Source organism: Camelus bactrianus, chromosome 16 (genome assembly GCF_048773025.1).
Source record: "Camelus bactrianus isolate YW-2024 breed Bactrian camel chromosome 16, ASM4877302v1, whole genome shotgun sequence".
NCBI lineage: Eukaryota > Metazoa > Chordata > Mammalia > Artiodactyla > Camelidae > Camelus > Camelus bactrianus.
Window position 1 is genome coordinate 37,527,812 of NC_133554.1, and position 23,309 is coordinate 37,551,120.

At 52.3% G+C, this 23,309-nt stretch overlaps 1 protein-coding gene across 3 annotated transcripts in view; it reads right to left on the reverse strand.

The window, feature by feature from the left end:
* The window catches only part of RAB11FIP4 (RAB11 family interacting protein 4), a 106,798-nt gene that overhangs the window by 23,285 nt on the left and 60,204 nt on the right, over positions 1-23,309 (reverse strand). The window contains exon 1 of one of the 3 annotated variants that reach the window (XM_074343081.1): positions 13,701-14,015. The exons of the other annotated variants lie outside the window; for them this stretch is intronic. Coding sequence (XP_074199182.1) covers positions 13,701-13,730 — 30 coding nt within the window. The 5' untranslated portion in view covers positions 13,731-14,015. Of the gene's footprint in view, positions 1-13,700; positions 14,016-23,309 lie in introns of those variants that run through there. 3 annotated transcript variants of the gene reach the window in all.

The window sequence follows — 23,309 nt, forward strand, 5'->3', positions numbered from 1 at the left end:
CCCCACTGGAAACACCCCTCTCACTAGGGCCACCCGTCCTGTCCAGGAGATGCTCTGAGCCCTCTATCCACACATTGCCGCTTCTATGCCAATGACACATTTGAGCGCATCAAACATTATCAGTTAAAAAATAAAAACAGGGGAGACGGATACAGCTTACTGGCAGGGTGCATGCTTAACACGTTCAATTCCCAGTGCCTCCGTTAAAGGAAAAAAAAGATTAAAAATGTGTTGCTAAAAGTCAAATGGAGAAAAAAAACGGAATAGAAAAATGCTTAAGTCATCCAAAAGGACTCAGGAAAAAGGAGGAAAAGAGCATCAAAGATGAGACTGGGACAAACAAAAAAAACCCAAATACTAAAGAGCTTAACCACATCAGTAATGCATTAAAGGTAAATGTAATAAACCAGCCCATTAAAAGACAAATATTCAGACTAGATTAAAAAAAAAAAAACTACATGCCACTGACAAGAGACACGATTTAAGCATAAGGACCCAGATAGGTAGAAAGTAAAAGAACTAACACAACCTTGTAAATCAACGATGCTTCAATAAAAATAAATACATTTTTTAAAAAAAGAAAGTTAAAATGAAAAAAGATACACCACACAAACACCAACCAGAAGTCGCAGGGTCTATATTAATATCAAAGTACACTTCCAGGCAAGACAGAGAAACATTAAAAAATGATTAAAAAATCAATTTAATAAGATGTAAAGATACTCTTAAGCATTTGTGCATCTAATAACATAGTTTCAAAATACACAGAGCAAAACTTAGAACTGCAAGTTGGAGGTTTTTAACTCTCGTCTCTCACTAAATGACAGAGCAAGCAAACAAGAGAGTAAGAAGGGAGACAAGATTTGAATGACACAAGCTTGACTTGACACAAATAGAGCATTACCCCCAACAACTGCAGAATCACCCTGCAGATGACTGCAGGACACCCCTCCCCACCCCCAACACCTCCACACGGAGAAAACAGGCTCTTGTCATTCTTGCGCAGGGATCAAACCCAGCCCCGCTAACTGGAAACAACCGCGCACTGGCCTCCGGATGTGATACAGTATGAAGGTCATGGTATCACCTCCCACAGAGCCTTCACCGAACACTTAACTCTAATCAAGCCTTAGGTCCTCTACTAACCAAGACTGCGGGAGACAGAGGGACAAGCTCCACGCCACCATAGGGAAACAATCGGGCAGAAAGAATGTGGGGACCCTCTGCAAGACCACGAGCCTGGTCTTCTCCAAAAAAGAATGTCACAAAGAAGAGGGAGGGGGATTTTTTTTCCTAGACGAGTGGTTCTCAAACTTCACTGTGCATCAGAGTCATGTGCAGGGTGGGGCGGATTGTTAAAATTCAGTGAATCAGAGTTTCTGATTCAGGAGGCCCGGGGTGAAGTCTGAAAAATGTGCATTTCTATAGGTTGCAATGTTTTGTGGGGTTTGTTTTTTTTAAGTGCATTTCTATTAGGTTGTCAGGTGATGCTGATGGTCCCAGGACCACACTGTGAGAACCATGGTTCTGGATTAACCAGAGACATACGCTGTTATCCTTGATTAGATCCCGGTTCAAGCAAGCTTGCAAGCAAGCAAAGTTAGGGGCCCCCACCTAACTTTTGGGGACAAACAGGGAAGCTGTAACATGGACGAGACATTGGGTGATGTTAGGAACGATGCGTGATTTGTTAGGTGTGTTGATGGTACCTAGTTATGGAGAAATGCCCTTAGTTTTGATAACGTCTTGCCTAATTTTATTTCAAACATTTCAGGAAGAAAACTTACAGAGACAAAGCGAACATAGTAGCAGCACTGGAGAGCACCTGGGGGCATATGAATTCTTAATGGTAACTTCTTCCTCCGTGACCAGCTCCATGATGGTCTCTCCTGGTGGCAAGGGCTGGACTGGGCTTCATGTGAAACACTGCAGGGTACTCTTGTGCCGCTGATGGAGTCGCGGCTATTGGAGCAGGCTGAATGGTGGGCTCTGGAGCCATGGAGGCTGGTGGGGGTGGTGCTATGACCCACCGTAGAGCGTGGCCTGGGGCACAACCTCGGGGAGATGGCTTCCCATCATCAGTTCTTACAGGTCTGATTTTTTCAGTATGTTAGAAGGAAAGCTTATGTAGAGTGTGGAAGGTAGTTGCCCCGAACTGCCTGGACTCGTTAAGGAAAAGTGTAAAGTCTCTGACAAGTTTAGCTCCCTTTAAAAGGAACAATGAAAAGGGAAGCCATCCTTAAAGAATGCTATCCTGAAGGTGGCGTCAGCAGAAACAGGGAGCCCGGAGGACCAGCACAGCATCCTCGGGCAGAACAAACCCTCGAAAGTAAGCACTGAAGAGTGGGTGGTCTAGGTTACAAATGACCAGATCAAGAGGAGAGGGTGGCTCAAGCTGGAAGAACAACTGTCTCAACATCACTAGAAACTTTTATAAACAGAGCATCCCCGACGGGCCCCTCATCAACAGTGGGCCTTTGGTATCTAGTTACAAAGGCAGAAATGCCCTTAGTTTTGGTAACGTCTTGCCTAATTTTATTTCAAATGGTTCAGAGCTGCCTGCCCTTCACTCAGGCTCTCCCTGGATGCAGGCTCTGCACACTCCCCTCTTCCCACCCTTGGAGGACAGTACCAGAGAACCTTTCTGCTATGGGTAAAACCGGGTGTCTCCCCACAGACAACCAACGGTCTCTTAGAATATAACTGTACTTGGAGACAGGGTCTTTAATCCAATGTGACTGGTGTCCTTATAAGGAGATTAGATGTGGACACACACACACACACACAACCATGTGAAGACACAGGGAGAAGACAGCCAACTGCAAGCCAAGGCAAGAGGCCTCAGACGAAACCAACCGTGCTACCTGGATCTCGGACACTGGAATCCAGAATGATGAAGAAATATACTTCTGTTGTTTAAGTAGCCCTAGCAGACTAATACACATTCCATTCCTCCTCCTCCTCCAGGAAGCCTTTGAGGAAATCCCTCAGCTCAGTCCCTATTTTTCACCCGCCCTCCCACCGGGATAATAAGAGCAAATTCCTTCAAGGTCCATTAAATTCAACCTCCACAGAGAATTCCTGGATCTCAAGAACCTCATCAAGAAACTTGGGATTTTGTTTTGTTTTGGGGGAGTCTCCCCTGAAAATAATTGTTGGCTTCTCTTCCATGATCACTTTGAGATCTTGCTGCTCCTAAAGAGACCATATTTTGCTGAAACTGAAGCTTGGTGGATCTACGATTGTCAGGCCGACGTTTCATAAACACTATCTACACATGACCTAAGCAAATTATTCCCAAGTTTCGTGTGTTCTCTCAACTGCATAGGTATTACGGTTAAATTTTAAGGAGAAGTGCGTGTGTGCAGTTCAGCCAGAGACATTTAAAACTGCAAAGGCAATTTCTGTTTGCCCAGGGCTGTATATAGTGTAGCTATGACATGAGTGTAAAAGTTATTTTGCCTAAACAGTGACTGGTTGACAAGAGATCAGCAGTTAGCCCTGGAACCACAGAGCCACAGACCCTCTCACCCTGGGTCAGGCCACCTCTGTGGCCAGCAGCGCTCAGTAATTGAGCGAGATATTACCAGTTTCTCCATGCCAGGCAGTATTTCTGGCTACTTGAAACTCAGGCAGACTTCTTCCCTCTGTTGTGGTCAGTTTGGGAAGGAGGGTGTTTTACCACTTGCTTGGCTGTGATGCCAGCCTCCCTCCGACATGGCCAGAACCGGAGTCTCCTCTCCCCACAGGCTGGCTGTCCAGGGTCAGTGATGGTGACCAGGACGCCAGGCAGATACTGCAGCTGAATGTGGCTAAGTGACCCATCTTCAAGGAAAACCCACAGGGGAGGTGGCCTCAGGGTCAACTTCTGCTCCCATGGGGACCAAACCCTCAATGCAGTGTAACTGCCCCAACAAAGCCCGGGGTCCCAGATATGAGCACCCCTGTGAACCTCCCTCCTGAGCAGAAACGATTCAAAGAGGCCACCAACCCTGCCCCACTCCCCGGCCCTGAAGTAGAGCCAACGGTCTTGATTTTCAAATGAGAACGTGGACTTTGGAGGCAAACTGTTGGGGATTATGAAAACAGAACTTAAATTGCTTCCACATCTGGAAACCAAACCCAGCAGCCAGCCCCAAGAATTCCAGGCATGTCAGCCTGGAGAGGCTGCAGGTCAAGGGAGGTGTTTCCTGTTAGCTGAGTCCCCAGCATCCACCTACTCGGATCCATAGGCAAGACCTGTCCACAAGCGGCCGACTGCGGCCACACCCGAGACGAAAGGAAAGGAACACATGGCTGTGCCAACCACGTGCCCCATGTCTGCTACATGCTTTACCGAGGTGGTCTCATTTTCTTCCCCCTAAAAATCCTGCAAGTAAATACTATCGCCTCCTTACAGATGAGGACTCGGTGCCCAGAGAATTTAACCCACGTTGCCCTGAAAGGACACTGTGATTTTGCCCTTTACACCCCCGTGTCATCACACGGAAAGGTGGAGCCCCGGGGACCTGAATCGGGAACCCTAACTTCCATCGCCCCCTCTAAATTCTCAAAAAAAGATTTCACAAGTACCCGCCTGGAAGCCCCGGTTCCCACCAGCCACTGTATCTGCAGCTCCCCTGAGAAAGCCACGGGCCAGGTAGAGGGCAACTCAGATGTCAGAAGCAAATTCACAGGCTGCAAGTTGAAAGAGGGGTACAACCAGGACTCTCCTGGCTCTCAGAACAGGCAGCTATTTTGGGCTACAAATTACAGCTTTTAAAGATGTGGCGGCTTGAAATGAGGGCTTAATTACTCACACAGCCAAGCGTTTGTGGGGCTTGTCTTGGGGGCTCCCTGTTTTATCATCATGATAAGAGGAGTTTAAAGTGAAGGCCTGAGAAGGGACAGCAGGGGCCAGCTGTCCTCTGAGAGCCCACCAGGGGGGCCAAGCTGCTTTCCTTCAGCAGGGCACCCCCAAACGAGGGGACATGACCCTCCCAGGGAGGGCACACCTGAACAGAGCTGACAATCTAAAGCTGGGGTGGGTACCCACCCCACCTCTTCTCCGCCACAGAAACCCTTCCACCTTGGAAGGCCAAGCAGGTGTCAGTGTTGACCCCCAGCCGATGGCCAAGGCTTCATCTGACCCGCCCTCTAGGAGCGGACAGATTGGGACCAGGCTCTGCTCCTGTCCACCTCACACAGCCCCCCTGCCAGGCCCCACTGGCTACAGAACCAGGTCCTGACTCCTCAGACCAGCACACCCATCCCCAGCCAGCAGTCTCAGCCTCAGGACCCGATATGGCCACTCCCCCTCCCCTCGGACCCCAATCTCCCATTCAGCATTACCCCTCCCCACCCCCAAACGTCTCAACACGTGCTGTTTCTTACGCCAGAAACACAATTCCTCCCTGGGCCACAAATGCCTGTCCTTAAACCAGCCCCAGTTAGAAAGTCACCATATCTGGGAGGCCCATCCCCTCCCTCCACCCTCACCCCCAGCCCAGAATGGAGCGTCTAGAGCCCTACAGCCATCTGTGGGCACCAGGCCTCCAGCAAGCCCTGCCTCTGCTCCTGTGACTGTCCCTGTGACACCGGGGAAGGAGGCACATGCCAAGCTGGGGCCTCATCCCCACCTCCCTGCCCCTTATGTACCATTTTAAGGAGAGGAGAATCACCAAGCGGGAAGCTTTTGCATCCTAGCCTTGGCACGGCTAACCCACTCGCTCCCCCGGTCCCCAGCCAGGAGCTGTGCCGGAGCCCTGCCTCCCGGGGTCCCAGAGGGGCCACTGCACGGGCAGACACAGGCTCTTTGTAAGCGAAGTTCTGCCCCACTTCCCGCAGCTCTGTTTCCCTTAGGGCTGGTTTACTGCATTGCACCTCTCAGTACATGGGAGGGACTGAGGTCCACCCTCAGACCTCAAGGAGGCAGCCGTGAACCCCTGACCCTGTACACAAAACTCAGAAAGTCAGGCTACTGGTTTCATCAGAATCTCAGGAGAGGCAGAGAGTAGACCTTGGACGAAAACAAGGGTTAAGACCACTGCCTGCTCTGAAAGCCTCCCCCAGGGCAGCGTCTCTCGCTGAGCCCTGGCTCCCTTGGTCCACGCTCAGCTAGACATCGCAGTGTAGCTGTCTCCCGGGGCCTCACACTCAGCCCGCTGCCCTCCCCAGCCCAGTTCCTCCCTTAGCGAGAAGCCCCCTCGCCAACCTCACCAAGGTACTGGCTGCTCAACCCGTTCCATCCCCCTGCAGCCCAGCCAGGCTGCCCGCCACATCCTGTTCACAGAGGTAGGCCCAGTGTCTTCCCCCAGACAGTTCCCTGCCCCGAGCATCTCCATCTGTCTCAGGGCATTTACTTGGAGCAACACTCTGTCAGCTGGTGCTCCCAGAGCCCCTGGAACCTAGCTGAAGAAACACAAGGAGGTCTTAAATATTTGAGGAAGACTGGGAACGAATCCATCTATTAAGCACCTAGCATGTGCCGGGGGTTTCTGTGCATTGGCCACCATTCAGATGAGAAAATGGGCTTAGAGAGGTTAAGTAACCTGCAGAAGGTCACAGAGCTAGGGGGACTAGGATCTGAACAAGGTCTGGTTTTAAGGCAGCAAGGAAGGTACAAGAATGCTAAATCCTCTTGGCAATGGCAAGGTCCAACACTGAGCATGGCAGAGCCAGGCCACAGGGCAACGCCAGAACTTGGACTTGAGCTGCAGGTTGCAGGCACCACAGCACACTAGACCACTGACTACTGTCAGCTGAGGCTCCTGGGGCCTGTGCCACCCTGGCCTCAGGGCAGAGCCCCCTCCCCTCTTCCACCAAAGGGAGCTTCAAAGAGGCTACATGTGGGAAGATTTTACAGAAAGTGAGAGAGGAAAGAGGTCTGAAAGAAAATTGCTAAAGGGAAACACATGTGAAGATGAAAACTCTGGCAAAGCGGGAGGAGGAGGGAAGGAAGGAAAAGATGATGCTCAAAGGTTGTAAACTGCATCAGGAAGCCAGGGTATGAAGGCCAGTTTTCCTCTATTACCTTAAGAGGCCAGAGACCCTCTCCCTGCCTTCATTCTGATCCAGCTGGAAGGAGTGTGACCTTAGATGGTACCCAGCGGGAAAGAAGCAGGGAAAGGTGCTTTGCACACAATCCTGATGACCGTGGAGCCATGACCTGCATTTGATAGGGAAGAACTCGAGGCTCAGAGAGGTTGCTCTATTTTCCCAAGGTCACACAGCTTCTGAGCTGTAAACTGGAATCTGAGCCCAGGCTCATTCCCATGAATCACATCAATGTCCCCTCATAAACCCTCCCACCACTACAAGGTGGCACTACTTCCCTCCTTGAAGAAACTGGGCAAATTATGTAAGTTCTCTAGAGGTTACCTAGTTTCTGTGTTTCATTAAATCCAAGATGCCTTTTTGGTTTTAAGCACTGTTACGCACTGTTATTTCGAGTATACCAAGAAATGGCACTGTCAATTTATAACACACCAGTGAATGTATGACATGCAATAATTCGAGATGTTAAAATGTGGGGGAAAAGTATGTCTTAGAATCTATAAAATACAGTGTGAGTAGATAGGCCATGTCCTGGGGGAGCAGGCAGCCTCTGGGAGTGAATATTAGTGGGGAGCAGGGAGTCAGTTGGTTCCCTTGTGTGCGCACACTGAAGGGCAGATGACAACTCCATGCGTGCACACGCCACCCCCCAGTGCTGTGAGATCCTTCTTTGCTAATAACTCATGCAGTCTTGCAGGTAATCACACAACAATGTGCTGGCCATACCGGTCTTGTCAACAAGAACCCTCATTTTGCCAGAAGGCCATCAATTCAAGGTTACTCAACATTGTCAGCCACCGGCTGTCCTGACCACCCCCTCTGACCAGCCGGCCTGGCCAGCTTTGCCTCAGAGGAGCTACAGACCTCGGGGCAGCCGAGCCAGGCAGACAGGTAGGTTAGCTCCTTGGAAAACTACCAAGGGCAGTCACTTGCCATGGCTCGGTGGCTACACAGCCCACACCTTTCCACCTGGCCCCTCTCCAGATCTCCTGGGGCCTGCAGCCAGTCAGAGCCACAGTGTTTCACAAGGCAGATTCTGTGCGCCAGCAGCTGGCTTTTCCGGCCAGGCCCAGGAGGACAGGCAGGCAGGCCCCAGCTGGAGGTGAAGGACAGCAGGCAGCAGGCAGAGGTGCAGCCCGCCCCTCCTGGGTAGAGAGGCCACGGCCCCGGGCAGAGCAGGCAGCCTCTGGGAGGAAGGACAAGGTAGAGCCTCACACCAAGCCCCAGGGAGATGGCTATCACCTCGGAACAAGCTTTGCATCTCATTCACAGATTGCCATGCTGGCGCCAGTCACCCCATCCAGCCCCAGAGTCTGCATCTGCAAAAGCCGAGTTGTTTCATTTAAACACCCAGAAGCTGAGGCAGTGGAATCGTGCTCCTCCTGCAAAGGTCCTGGGGTGGTGGAGCTCTTCCCCTGCCACCTTCCTGTTTTGGGGCTGACATCCTCTCTGCAAGAAATTCTGTTAGGTGCGAATGTTATCAGTCACAAGAATCAAACCAGCAAAAGCTTGAAGGAGCTAAAAATAACAGCTCACTCACATGCCAAGCACTGTCTTAAGTGCTTTTCATATATTTACATATTTGATCCATGTAACAACCTTTTGAGGAAGATATTAGCATCATCCTCTTTTTACAGATGAGGAAACTGAGGCAGAGAAGTTAAATAATTTGCCTAAGGTTCCACAAATGGTAATTGGCAGAGCCAGGATCTGAACCCAGACAGCCTGACTCCAGAGCCCAGGCCCTCAGGGACAGTGCCATCCTGCCTCTAGCTACCAAAGCGTCCATCAGACGCCAACCCAACAAGTGTCAGAGCCCACTTTGGGTGTTTCAGGTCACAGTGGCTCATTTTATCTGCACCATCACCCTAGGAGGTGGCTACTTTTATCACTTCCATCCTACAGACGGGGAAACTGAGGCTCAGAGATGTAGCTTGCCCAAAGTCCCACAACTAGCAGCAAAGCCAGGATCTAGACCCACATGTTTTCTGGCTCCAAAACTTTTTTTTCTACTTAAAGAAAATAGGAATTGGGTGGCTGAACACGAGATGAAGGCACTTGTGTTTTGAGGTGGCTATTTCTCCCAGGAAGGCAGGTAAGCAGGAAGGAAAAACTGGCTCCCATCCTCTCTCCTATCCTAAGAGGGAGAGGGAAGTCTGGCACAGAGAGCAGGCCCCGCTCAGCTCTTATCCCGAGTCCACTGCAGACAGCAGACAGCAGTGCGGTCACTTTTTATGGTAATTAGAGCACAGAGCGCAGGAGGGTGGGGGTGACAAAAGCTGACTCAAGAGTGAGAGAGCTCCCACCCACTCTCCCACACGCCGGTTCTGTTTAGGCCTTCCTCTTTTTGATCCCTTGAGACACAAAAGTTCCCATGAGCAGAGCCACAGATATTAATACTAACGGCCACAGAGCTTTGTTTTCATTTGAATCATGTTTACATTGCTGCGAAAGAACCCACTTGTCTGGGAAGATGAAGCAGTTTGAATCCATTAAAAAGCTGCCCAACTGTCGCAAAACTTCCTATTTCTTGAAGGAAGTCAAAAAGAGGGGGTTTAGGAACGTTGGTATGACTTGTACTAGCTGCCAGATGGAGTTGGGCCAGAGGGCACCCGGCCACCACCCGCTCCCCCAGGGGCTCTGGACCCCCAAGCCGCTTCCTCAGATGTCCACGCGACCCTCGGAGGATGCCCACTTTCTCCTTCCCCTCCCCCTACACTCACACTCGGCGGGCCCTCGGCTAGACAGAGACTAGCCCAAAGCTGCTGCCCAGATGTGTGGGTGCCGCTGCCGGGCAACTACGCAGACCCGGGCCCAGAAGTGTGCTGCCACCTGCTCGGAGGTAGAAGGAGTGAAGATGGAGGCATCCCGGGGCTAAGGGAGTCAGGGAGCCCGAGGAGGAAGCAGAGCAGATGAGGGAGGGGCAGCCAGAGTATAGATGAGCAAGGGCTGCAGGCTCCTTTGCGGGTGCTGAGGGCTGGACTTAACCACACCTGCAGCGGCACTGGCCCGTGGGAACCGGGGGGACAGCCCCAACCTGCTCCGCCTCCTGAGACACAGCTTGACGGGCATCACCCAGGCAGTCCCGGCTGCTGTCGACTTGTGGGGTGGAAACAACACAGTCCGGCAAGAACTGTTTCCACGTTCATGCGGACACGCTCACCGGACCCGACACGGGCTGAGGGCAGGACAATCCACACAGCCACGGCCACATGCAGACGCCTCTCCCCAGAAAATGCCACCTTTGTGCTCAAACCCCTCAGTGGCACAGGTCTGAAGAGGTCAGAGCACTGAAATGCATCTTGTGCCTGGAGACTTTTAGTCTCAACTGCACTGCTGCTCCCCTCCTGGGATTCCAGGCTGTCTCTTGGCAGCATCAGGCGCCCCCTGCGCCTTCCCCGGCTCGCTCTCCCATCACCGCAGCCTCCCTGCAGGTCCTTGGACACGCCTCACCAGCCGCAGTCCCATCTCAGGCCTTTGCAGTTGCTGCTTCCTCTGCCTGGACCTCTTTTGTCAGAGGCCACATTCTCAGCAGAGACTTCCCTGCCCACTCTGTTTCAAACACAGCTGGCCCAGCACTGGCCAGGACCCAGTTTTCTCTCCTGCCATCTCTCCCGCAGCAGGTTTCACCTGTTTCCTGCCCTCTGCTGTCACGTGAGCTCCGTGAAGGCAGGGATTGCTGTCGGCTGTATCCCCAGTGCCCAGCACAGAATCCAATGTGAATCAGATGCTCAAATACTATTGACTGAATGAACGTCCTGTGCCAGGCAAAGGGCTGGGTTGGGGCTAGGAGAACAGACGTGGGGAGGGATCTGTGCCCAAGAAGCCACCTAATGGAAGAGGCTCTGGACCACAGCCGGCAGACATGTTCACACAACGTCCAGGACACCAGGATAGATCTGCCAAATCAACATCAACACCCCAACTGTCCAGCCAGGCCTGGCTGGCCATGGGGCGGGACAGCTGTTAATCCAGCTGCAGGGAGACGGGGCAATAGGAAAACCTGAGCAGTCCCCCTCATTCTAGAGGCCAGTGATGAGTCAAGAACCAGAGGGGAACAGAACCTGACCCCAGGGATCCTGCATGCCCGCAAGGCCAAGGCACTGTGCCCCACTGCCAACACCAGGCAGCCGGCAGACCAGATAACTATGCTTCTGTTTCAAAAGGCAACGAGCCCTGTGCCAGGAGGACAGGGCACAGGGCCAGAGTCGGGGCTCTCCCTCTGCCCAGCTGTCCCTCCCCCATCTAAGTCCCTGAGTCCCTAAGGTGCCTGCCCCCCAGGAATTGCTCACCTGCTATTTTATTGGAAGCCTCTCCCACCTCCTCCACCCGCACTCCCTCCCTATCCACACCTAAAATATATTAAGTGATGTGAAACTCTGAAGCCCCTTAGAGCAGGGTCAGCTGTGAAACATCCCTTGGCATAACAGGACACCTCAGAGGAAGGACTGCAGCCCTAAGAAAGGAAGTTTCTAGCCACCTTGCTGAAGGGTTCAGCGGGTGCTGGAAGGTGAGAGCTGTGAGGACCTCAGGTGAACAGCTGAAGAGAAAGTCCCAGGTGTGGGGGAAGCTGGAGGAGGGGAGGGGGCTAGGAGGCCATGAAGGGGCCAGTGTGCTTTGGGGAGAGGCACAAATCCTCGGGAGGTAGGGTGGGTAGTAGACTATCCACCAGCAAGTTCTCAAGCTGCAGCCTAGTGCCCCCCAACCCTGACCCCAGGGCAGGCTGCCCCAGGCACCCTATTTCTTCTCCTTTCTGCCCTCCCTTGACTGAAAGTCCTTTCTATGGACAGGCTCCAGGCAATCTCTCTTACTGGTCTTCCTTGGGGCAAAGGTCATGCCTCCTGCCTGCTAGGTCATGCCTTGGCCTGGCTAGTCCCTCCCCTGGGCAGTGTTATCTCATGCTGGCCTTAGTCATCAATCCCACCACCTCCACCAAAGCCCAGGGTCCCCAAACTACAAAGCTGTCCTCCAGTAGACATCAGCCCAGGAGGTGCTGCCTGCAACTCCAGAAGAATCCAAGTTCTTGGCTGGCTTCCCTCACTCCCCTAGGCCACATCTGCCTGTGTGAAGTCACAGAGACCTCAGAGACAACCCAGATCAACTTTTGCCTGAGGGCTCGGGGGGAGGGGGAGGGGGTGGTTGGGTCGGGAACAATTCCACCCAAGTTTCAAACACCTTGAAGGCAGGGAATTGTCTGCCTAGTATAACCCCTGGGCACATAATCAGCATTTCAGGAAGGCCAGCCCAGCAGGGTAAGGTTTGGGCCAGTCTATCTGGATAAGCTGGTGTCAGGTGGGTGGCAAGACCCCAGTCAAGGACAGTGACTCAAGGACTTCACCTAGCCTGGGTTATTCGGTTACAAGGAGGGAGATAGCGAGCCCTGCTGCAGATGTCTGAGATGCACACAGTTGGTACCCTCCCCCCACCCACAATCACTGTAACTACATTTCACCAGGGGGAAGACCTGTAGATGCCCCGTCCCAGGAGCCCCTGCAATTAGCACCCGGCTGCAGGAAGGGAGGACAGAGGTTCGGTGGATCACCAGGAACCAGCCCAGGGAGCTGCCACCAAGTCCTATAGGCTGAATGCAAGAACCCAGCCCCCTCACATTCCTTTGAGGAGACGGCCTATAAATCAGTCAGTCAAGGAACACTGGCATGCCCCTCATGGCCGAATGATGTATCCTCTAGCCATCTGTGGGAGAGCAGGTCAAGGGAGAAGGGGAAAAGACGAAAGAGGTACACTGGAGGGTGTGCTTTTGAAGGCGTCGGTCCCGCCCCCACCCGCGCCTGGGATGAGGCGCAAGGATGAGAAGAAAAAAGTCCAGAGCTGAAGCAGGGACCAGGTTCCCCCAGCACAGACACGTTTCTCCAGAGACCGCTTCGCCAAGACTACGGAGACGCTTGTCGCCGCAGAGAATAGGCTGTGACAACAGGAACTACTACCGGGCCAGACCTGCCGGCTCTTAGGGCCCAGAGAGCTAAGAGCTGGAACCCCGCGCACACCTCCGGCCTTAGCAGCCTCTTGGCTGGGAAGGAGCAGGGCCCTGTCCCCCCCAAATTAGGCTGACCCTCCCTATTGCCCGGCAGAGTCCTTCGGAAAGTGGAGGAGAGCCCGCGAACAGCCTCGGTGCTGCCTCCAACAGTTACGGAAAAACTTCGCCAATGCACAGCCCGCTTCGGGACTCCGCAGGGCCAAGGGCAGGGAGCTGGGGCAACACCGGTCCCCGAGGAGCAGGCGCGCTGGGAGGGGAGGTGGAGTGCGAAGGTGGGACGTGGGCGCGGGGAATGTCCAAAGAGAGCTGTCCCGGCAAACAAGCCTCCTTCCCAGCCCACTAGAACCCCTAAAAACACTCTGAGACGGTGCGGAAGAGAGAAGCGGCCGCCTCTCCCGGCGCCCCGGGGCTAGTGCTCCCACCCTTGCACCTGGGCGCGGGCAGAGGGGCAGGGTGGGTGGCGGCCTCTCCTCCGAGGTCCAGCGAGCCCGGGCGCACGTAACCCGACCTCCCCGGCCAGGGCCGAGAGGGTGGACCCTGCCTGGGCGGGAGCCGGCGCCCGGGCTGCGGGCGAAGTTCCGCGCTTCGGCAACTTCCCTGGTCTCGGGGCCGCGGGCCGGGCCAGGTGCGCGTCGCCGGAGCCCCTCCCAGCGCCCCCATCGCCGCTTACCTGGCCCACGGAGGCCGGCGGGGTGCGCATCCCCCGTCCGGCCGCAGGTCGGTGCGCTGCGGAAAGACGAGAAGCCGGCGGGCGCGGGTCGGCGGGGCAGACGGAGACACAGCGGGCGGCGCGAAAGGCGCAGGAACAGTCCGGTCCGAGCCGCGGCTGCTCGCTGGATTGGGCATTGGTTGAAGGCGCCGGCCCCGCCCCCACCCGCGCCCGTTGCCGGGAGACCCGCGTGGGCCGAAGGGCTCTTTGTATCAAAGCTGCCGTGACATCACGAGGCGCCCGGGCTCGGGGTTCGAAGGGGCGGGGCCTCGCGACAGAGGCGAGGCCAGAGGAGAAGGAAGCGAGGCCTGGGAACCCGAGCCTCAGGGGGCGGGGCCCAGGTAACCCCGCCTCCTAAGGTAGGGGGCAGGTGCTGGGGCGGCGCCAATCATTGGCCGCGCGGCCGCGGGGCGGGCCCGGGCGACCCACCCCTGCCCCAAGGGGTAGCCTCGGGAGGTGGAGTTCGCCTGGGTCCTCCCGAGCCCGCGCCGCAAGGTTACCGCCGCCCCGGACCCGGGGTTCTGGGAGATGGAATTTGTAAGTTCGCGCGCCTTCCTGGCAAGCGCTGTGGCCGTAGCTGCCTGTTCCAGGCTACTCTCAGTTTGCTGTCACCGCTTCCTGGTTCACATTGCGGAACCGAACCAATATCTGCCAACCCCCAACCCCACCCTCGCCTCACACCGCCACCACCACCACCACCAGCCTGAGCCTGCTGACTCCTAAATTGATTCTCATCCTGAATCCCACCCACAGCTTTCCCATTATTTTTGTGTAAAGTCCAAGCTGTCTTTATAACCAGAATACAAAGAACGAAGCGGTAACAAGGACGGACCCCTTCTGTTGGATCCTAGTAAATGTAATTTGTCAACAATGTGCTCCCTCATAACTCTTCACTATGCTCTGGACTAAAAGAAGGCAAACTGTAAACCAACAAATTTTGCAAGTGTGGTTTCCCTTTGACTTGATGTTGCATTGTGTAACCGGGGAGGGTGGGGAGAAGATTTATCTTCCTAACTGGCTCTGGCCCATATGAAGCCACCTTTGCTGTCCCTGAGTCCTCACTGACCAACATGGCAACACTTTGGTATAGGCAGGGCCTGTTAGCAACTGGATGCTTTGGTCCAGCACCAATACACACAGACACACAACACACACACAGCTTTTCAGTCCCCTTGTCTCAGGCTCTTTGCTCTCAACTTCCTTATCTCCAACATCTCCCTTGCAAATAAATTCCCAGCTGCCTTTCTGTTTTCCAGCGCCTGTCTCTGAGGCAAAGCATCCCACTGGGGCTCCCAGACCTGCTGGGGACTCTCCAAAAGGGACAGCATTAGCTAGAGGGGGGGCCCTGGCAAGGGCTGCATGGGCGGGGGGAGGCTGGAGCAGTTTGGATGAGGTAGAAACTCCATCACAATTGACCCTCTCCTCCTTGCTCATGCCCTGCACTTCAGAGATCTCGTGTGGAGGCCACAGACTATTTCTCACCCTAGTTTGTGTCCACCCCCACTGTCTCACACACAGGAGCACTGTGGTGTATCAGAAAGAGCACTGACTTCAGGATCAGACAGACTTGAGTTTGAATCCTGTTTGCCAGGATTGTGAGTCTCGGGTCAAGTTATGTAACATCTCAGACTCAATATCTTCATCTGTAAAATGGGAATGGCACGGGTTGTGCCTCATGGGTTGTTGTGCACCTTGGCCCAGCGAGTACGCTTGATTTTAGGAATTCACCAAAGGTGTGGTGCATGGATGAGCCCATGTACCCTGGGCTTGCCCTGAGGCCTTAGCTCGGCCACTTCCTGTGAGGTTTTAGGGTGGGGCTGAATCCAGGAGGTTCTATCTCCATTTCCCCTGTTCTCTTCTGAGTCTCATGCTGCCCCTAATTCAGGATGGGGTGCCAGAAAGCAGGTCACATGACACGGTCACCCAGAACTGGGAAGAGAATCATAACCTCTCTGGGTCCTGGCTTTCTCCCAGCAAAGCTCAAGGGAGAAAGTCAGGCCTGTCAAGTCCCCTCCCTTCCCCCACCAGGGGCAGGCTGATGGACACTTTCCAGAGCTCTATGGAGAGGGTGGTGCTAGTGGTTCCTCTTTATTCCTCCCCAAAATGGTGGGGTGCGGTGCATCTCCAGGTATGTTTTCTGAAAAGTAGCATGACAGAGAGGAGGGTCCAAGACACTAGCATTGGACACCAAGTTTGAAGCCTGCCAGTTCTACAATTTACCATGAGGAAGTCATTTAATGTTTCAGTGCCTCAGTTTCCACCTCTACAAAATGGAAACAAGACCTTTCCTCTTCCACTTGTGAAGTTTAAATGAAATGATAAAGTAAGTGCCTCATATAATGCCTTCCATGCTGCAGGGACTCAGTAAACAGCAGCTCCAAGTTACTACCAGTGGCACGAAAGAGCCTCAGTCTGACCTAGTGATTTGCTGCATGAGCACTGGAGCCAGAGCCGAGGGTCATATCTTGACTTTACCACATTGTAACTGGATAACCCCAGGCAAGTTTCATTCCCAGGGTCTTGATTTCCTCATCTGTAAATGAGCCATAACAGGAGTATATATTTTAGGATTACTGTGAAGATCAAAATCCCATCAGGGCACATGGGTGGGTAATAGTCCAGTGGTAGAGCATGTGCTCAGCATGCACGAGGGCCTAGGTTCAATCCCCAGTACCGCCATTAAAAAAATTTTTTTTCATCATCAGAACCCATAAAATACTTAGCGCAGGGTCTGGCACATAGCAGGTGCTCAATAAATGGTAGCCATTATCCATTACCATAAAACAAGAGGCTGGGAGGGAACTGGGGTGAGGATTAGAATCTCAGGAGGATTAGAATTCTCGGGAGAATTTAGGACATTGACTTTATGGAGAGGCCCTGATATCCTCCCCAGTGTTCAGGGAAGCAGTGATAGTTTCAGGACAGGGGGACGACTGTTTCTGAAACAGAATGTGGAAACTAAGGACTCTAGCCCAGACAGGGCTCCCAGAGGACTCGGCATCCTCTGTCCCAATGGGGCCTGGGAGAGAATTATCAGGCTACACAGTTCTGCCTCTGAGCACAGTCCTACCTATAAGGCTGGGAGCAAGGAAGGTCTTGAGTTAGCTACCTTGCTCCCTCAGCATAGACTCTGACCATTTAAGCTGGGAAGACTCTCTGGGTAAGTATCTAATGTACTCTTCCCCCATGCTACATATGGGAAGACAGGCTCAAAGAAGGCTGGGAATTGGTCCAAAGCCACATGATAAGACATCAGAAGAGCAGGGACTGAAACTCAGGCTCCTGACTGCCAGCGCAGGGCCCTCTCCCTCCTACTGATGGGGTGGGACAGGCAGGGGGTGGCAAGTGGCAGGGAGGTGACTCCCTCACATTTGCCTAGCGCTATGAGTCTCCTGAGGGGTCTAACTTGTCTTTTCAGGAGAAAGAACAGCCTCATTAAACAACAGAAACCCTCTACCAGGGAGTGTACCCAAGAGTAATTTTCAGACTGCAAGTCACTCTGATTAATTCCTTTTATGTCATAAAACATAAAACTGCTATTGTCAATATGAGCATACTTGCGTGATGCTGAATGCCAAATCCAGAGAGAAACAGGAGTTAACAACCCTCCGGAAACAGATGGGGGCGGAAAGCACGTGGTCACGTGGCTGATCCAGGTGCTGGGCGAGGTGAGCGAGTTTTCTCTGTAGCACAGCTACCTACCTCTGTCTACTTCTGCTATCACCACGCAGGAGGTAGCTCGGCATCCGATGGTGTAAAGAGGCAATGTTTTGTACGTGTTTGGGGCCATACGGAAGGCCAGGCTGAGCATGCGTGGCATCACTGTAACAGGACAAGAGCTCTCTGCATGTTACCCAGTGTCAACATCAGCTCCACCACTGATGCCAACCAACATTAGGCAAATGAACAAACAGAAAACAGTAACACAAACAACGCTAGAGCTTGGAGGGGAAGGGGGGGGGGTGTCAGTGGGGGGTGGGGTGAAGCACCAGGTCCAGCAGTTCTCAGGCTGGGTTCCTGGGATCCCTCAGGGTTCTGGGCAGACCCTGCTAAAGTGGGGTGGGGGGAGTGTGCTCTAGATAAGCAAGAGGAACAGCCCCACCACTACTGGCTTTACATGTAGACTTCCACAGGAAATTTCATACGAACAAAGAGTTCCATGGCTTAAAGTTGCTTCATATCCCTAGTCTAGTAAAACCACTCATTTCCCTAACAGGGAAACAGCCTAGAGGTGGGAAATGGCTTCTCTGCTCACGGCTCCTCAGAGTTAGCGGCAGAGCCAGGATGAGAGCTGGGCCTCACTAGGGATCCCTCCTAGGGATCTCCAAGACGAACATCAGTCATCAGTCAGGACTGTCAACATCCGTCAGACCTGGTCACACCCTGGACATTCTTTCTGTCCCAACACAGTATCACCAGCTATGTCTCATTGCATGGAAAACCCTCCATGGTGCCCGCTCAGACTTTGCCACAAACACTTGTCTTCTCCAACCTCCTCTTTAGAGGTTCCTTGACTCCGAAGTCAGAAAGCATAAGCCCCAACTGCTAAGTCTCAGCCCTCCTTCCCAGGTGACAAATTCAACCTTTGGTGACTCAAGCAGTGGCTTCAGAAAGGGAAACAGGTACTCAGGAAGTTGGCAGGATGCTGGGATCGCAGAGGCCTCTTAACGCGAGGGAAAGTTATTCCCAACCTCCCGCTTAGAAAAACGAGAGCAACACCTGAATCTCAGAGCCCTCCCACTCTGGCAGGGGCCTGTCCAGGGGGCCTGCGCTGTGCCAGGGAAGAAGAGGCATCCGGGACCAGTCCCTCCTCCGGAAAGCTGTGGTTGGTCAGCCCATCACTAAGGTCCCTCCCCACTCTGTAACACTAGGCTAGCCCAGGAGCAGACCTTGGACCCAGGTGTGTGCCCCGGAAACACGAGTCCCCTTCCACTGGCAAACACCAGGGTTGGTGACTGTCCTTTGGCTGGGATGCCTTCAGCAGTCTGTCCCGGGGGCTGGGTTCCTGTCTGACATCTGGCTGGGCGCTGTGCAGATGGGGCGGGACCAGGTCTTACTGACTGTGGACCAGGGCTGAGTATTCAGAATGGCAAAGCTCTATTCTTGTCAACCTGTGCACATGTAAACAATGGGTTTTCTTACTCATGCAAACCCAATAAGAGGGGAAAATGGTGAGCGAACGTGTGTTTCCTCTGACTCATCCAGTCATCTCGGGGGAGGTAGTGGCGAGTGAGGAGGAAAACGAACAAGGTCTTCTTTGACTAGGGCAAGGAGGAAGAACTTCCCTTTCCTCAAGTCTTGGTAACATCAGGTGACTGCAAACCCTTGAGAGCATAAATAACTCTCCCTGTTTCAAATGCTTCTTCCCCCAATCCCTGCCTCCTCCCAAAGCTGGCAGCCCACATCTCTGATTTTTAGGAGTGAATAACACAGCCGCAGTTCCAAAACCGCACTGCACAGTAGACTCATTGGGGGAACTTAAAAAAAAAAGAATCAATGCCCAGGTCCTACTGGGTAGCAACTGAATCCAAATGGCTGGGGTGGGAGCCAGGCGTTAACCGTTTTTAAAGCTCTCCGGGTGACTGCAATGCAGCAAAGTTTGAGAACCACTTTACCAAAGGCTCGCTGACTACAGTGGGGGTTGGAGCGATCACAGGGGAAGGCATCGTTCATTCATTCATTCTGTCATTCACTCACACACATTTAAGGGCCACCTTCTATGTGCCAGACCCTGTTCGAGGTGCTGGAAATTCACCTGTATAATCAGGAGCCTCTGTTCTTGTGGCTCTAGCTTCCTAGTGAGGGAATCAGACAATGAACAGGTACGTGAATGCATGATGCCCGAGACGTGTGCTGTGAAGGAAACCAGAGCAGAACGACAGAGAGACTTTGGGGGCAGGGGACTACTGTCACCCTGAATTTAGGTGCCGATTTTTGCTTTTGGAAAGAGCAGCTGGGCCCCTGTCTGCTGTCGTGGACTTACTTCGTCCTGCTATCACGCTAAAATAGCTTCCACCTGACAACCTCCAGGGTCCGACCTGCCCCTCACCCTGCTGACCTCTTTCCCTTATGCTCTTTCTTTAGGTGGGGCCTGGCATCCTCTGCTCATGGTGCCCTTGGCTCCTCCTCTTCCCCTGCCCCCTCTGTCAGCAGTAGCAGTGGACGGGGGGCCTGCGCAAGGCCAGTGATCCATCAAGGATCATTTATATCCAACCCACAGACAGATTTCAGGCTTGTGGGGTGCATGAGAGGTTGTGTGGAACAGCAGAGGGAACAGCAAACTTAGGGTCAGAGGACCTGGATGCGAGGCCTGGTTCTGCCACCGACAGGCAAAGGGCAAGTCACTTTTCCTCGCTGAGCCTGTTTCCTCTTCAGTCAAATGGAAAGCGTACAACTAAATTTGTAAGGCTGGGCTGTGCATTCAAACAATGCCAACCACTTTTAGAAAGTTTTTTGCAGATAGGATAACTCTTTACAAATTATTATCATCTAGGCCTATAGACATAAATCGCATCACATTAAAGCTAGAAGAGATCACACTTTACAAATGGAAAAGTGAGGCCTGGCGAGAAGAAATGACTTAACCACAGTCACAAAGCTTGCTAATGGCAGAAGGGTACACACCAACCCCAAAAAGGGGAGGTGATTGAGAATAGACTGGGGAGGCTGTTTGAGAATCAAACATTTTGCCTCCTCTGTCTGAGGTGGGAAGCCCCAAAAACAAAGACCAGCAGGACCCCCAGGCAGGGCCACTACTCTCATGCCAGCATCATCCGGTTCCCTGGCCCAGAGGCTCTATCTCACTTTTTGCCTCTGAAAGGGCTTACTCCTAGGAAAGTGGAACTTACCCCTAAAATTCTGTTGGTTCCCTGAGCTCACTCCTGATTAGTCCATTTCTACAAAGCTTGTTCCTAATTAGTCAACTTTTGTTATACATTATTTACATATGATGTTGCAAAGTTTAAATGGCAGCCTATAAAAGCCTGTGTAAACCTACAGATGGGGTCCAGAGCTTGGAGTGTTAACTCCTTTGGGCCTGCTGGCGTAATAAACCTGAGTTCTCCAACTCTCCAAGTGCTGCTTGGTCGCTCGCCCAGATCCAGGTTGCTGTCATAACTGAGCTGTAACACCAAGCTGTAACACATTTTTCTGCAACATGTTCACTAGGCAAACTCCTATTCATTCTTCAAAACCCCACTTTGGCGTGAACTGCCTGTCTCCTCCAGTGATAATACATTATTCCTTGGCTTTATGATTTCCTTGCCTCAAACACAAATTCTGTTACTGTGAGGAACGCACTGTATTGTTGAGATGGGCCTCCTGTCAGGCTCCCTACCGTACTGCATGCCATTCCTAAGGACAGGGTCCATGTCTCTGGTGTCTTTGGACTCTAGCTACTAACATGTCTGGCATACAGTAGGCACTTGGGGAGTGTTTGGGGCCCCGAATGGGACTGAGGACCACTCACACACAGACAGTGGAGAGCTGAGGGTCTGATTAGTTGTCAATTAGCAGGAGTCTTTTCTGAAGTTCCTGAGACGGGCATTTGAAAGGAGAGAAACATGGAAATGAGAAAGGCTTTTTTCAAGATCCGGCTGCCCTCTTTCCAGAACGCATCAGATCTGAGCTCTGAAGAGACACTCTCTGCCTAACAGGAGCCTTGGACAGGGGCTCTGAAACCAGAGAGAGACCCTTTCCCTGAAGCTTATTATTAATAACAGCTACCAATTATTGGAGGTCCATAATGTTCTGGTCACTTCATTTCTTCTCATTTATTTTACTCCAACGATCTTGTGGGATAGATGTTACTGTACGCATGTTATGGATGAGGAAATTGAGGCTTGAGAGGGTTAAGTGCTCTGGCCAGGGTGGCAAAGCCAAGGTCCACATTCAGATCTGCTGGACCACGTCCAGGACTCCCAGCTGCCTCTCTTATTGCATAACCAGCTTATTGACAGCAACTGAATGGTCTGGGAAGCAGCAGAGACTAATTAATAAGGATGATAAAAGACCGTGAGCAAGTCAGAGCCACATGCTCTTCTCCTTTATCCTTGGGGAGGCGTCCATGGTCAAGCCTGCATTATATTCATCAGTTGCAGCCCATTCCAGGCCTCTGTGATGAGTCCACATGCACCTCTGTGATACCTCCAGGGGAGTGTCCTGCCCTTGAAGGTGCAATGACAGTCTGCTGGCCCAAAAGACCGAATGAGAGTGGAGGGCTGGGCACCCGTGTGGTATGGACTTGGCTGCTACGTCCTACCCCAGAGCCATGCTTAGGGAGATGCATCCTGGAATTTCCCTGGGTGACACTGGATGAGAAAAGCAGGATGGGGCCAGGGCTCCAGGGAGAGAAGGAGGGAAGAAGTATTTGTTGCTTCCAAAAATGTGTTTTATGGGGGTGGGGGTATAGCTCAGTTGGTAGAGTACACGCTGAGTGTGCACAAGTTACTTGGTTGGATTCCCAATACCTCCATTTGAAAAAGAAAAAGAAAAAAGAAACCAAAAATGTGTTTTATGGAGCCCCTATCCCACTCTGAAAGCAAAAAAGGGCTCAGTGGTCGAATCAGCAGGCGAACCTCTTTGCTACCCCTTGAAGATGTCACAGAGCATCTCAGCAGGAGAGAAACCTGTCTAGCTTTGTTTTAACCTGGAGTTTCTTAAGGCTGTCCAGCTTGGGACAGGACCCCTTCTCATTTAACATCTAACAACACAAGGATTTGGTGTTGTAAGGAACACGCTTGGGAAAACAACGTACCAGGCTCCCAACACATCCACCCTCACAATACCAAGATGCTATTATCTTCATTTTAAAGATATGAATAGCCAATACCTATATCGCACTTACTATGCACCAGGCTCTGTTCTAAGTGCTTCGCGTGGTATTAACTCATTTCATCTTACAACCCTGAGAGGCAGGTATTAACCATTTTACAGATGGGGAAGCTGAGGCTCACAGAGGTTATTGACATAAAGCCAGTAAGCGGAGAGCCAGGATTTGAACACAGACAGCTGACCCCAGAGACTGTGCACCCGAAAAAGGGAGGCTCAGGAGGCACGGGAAAAGATGCTCAACATTGCTAACTATCAGAGAAACGCAAATCAGAATCACAGTGAGGCATCAGAACTGACATCAGAACCAGTCAGAACGGCCATCATTAAAAAGTCTACAAATAACAAATGCTAGAGAGGGTGTGGAGAAAAAGGAATCCTCCCACATTGTTGGCAGGAATGTAAACTGGTGCAGCAGCTATGGAAAACAGCATGGAGGTTCCCTAAAAAACTAAAAATAGAGCTGCCATATGATCCGGCAATCCCACTCCTGGGCATATATCCAGAGAAAACTCCAATTCAAAAAGACATATGCACCCCAATGTTCATAGCAGCACTATTTACAATAGCCAAGACAGGGAAGCAACCTAAATTTCTACCAACAGATGACTGGATAAAGAAGTTGTGGTCTGTTTACACAATGGACTATTATTCAGCCATAAAAAAGAATGAAATAATGCCATTCACAGCAACATGGATGGTTCTACAGATTATCATACTAAGTGAAGTAAGTCAGAAAGA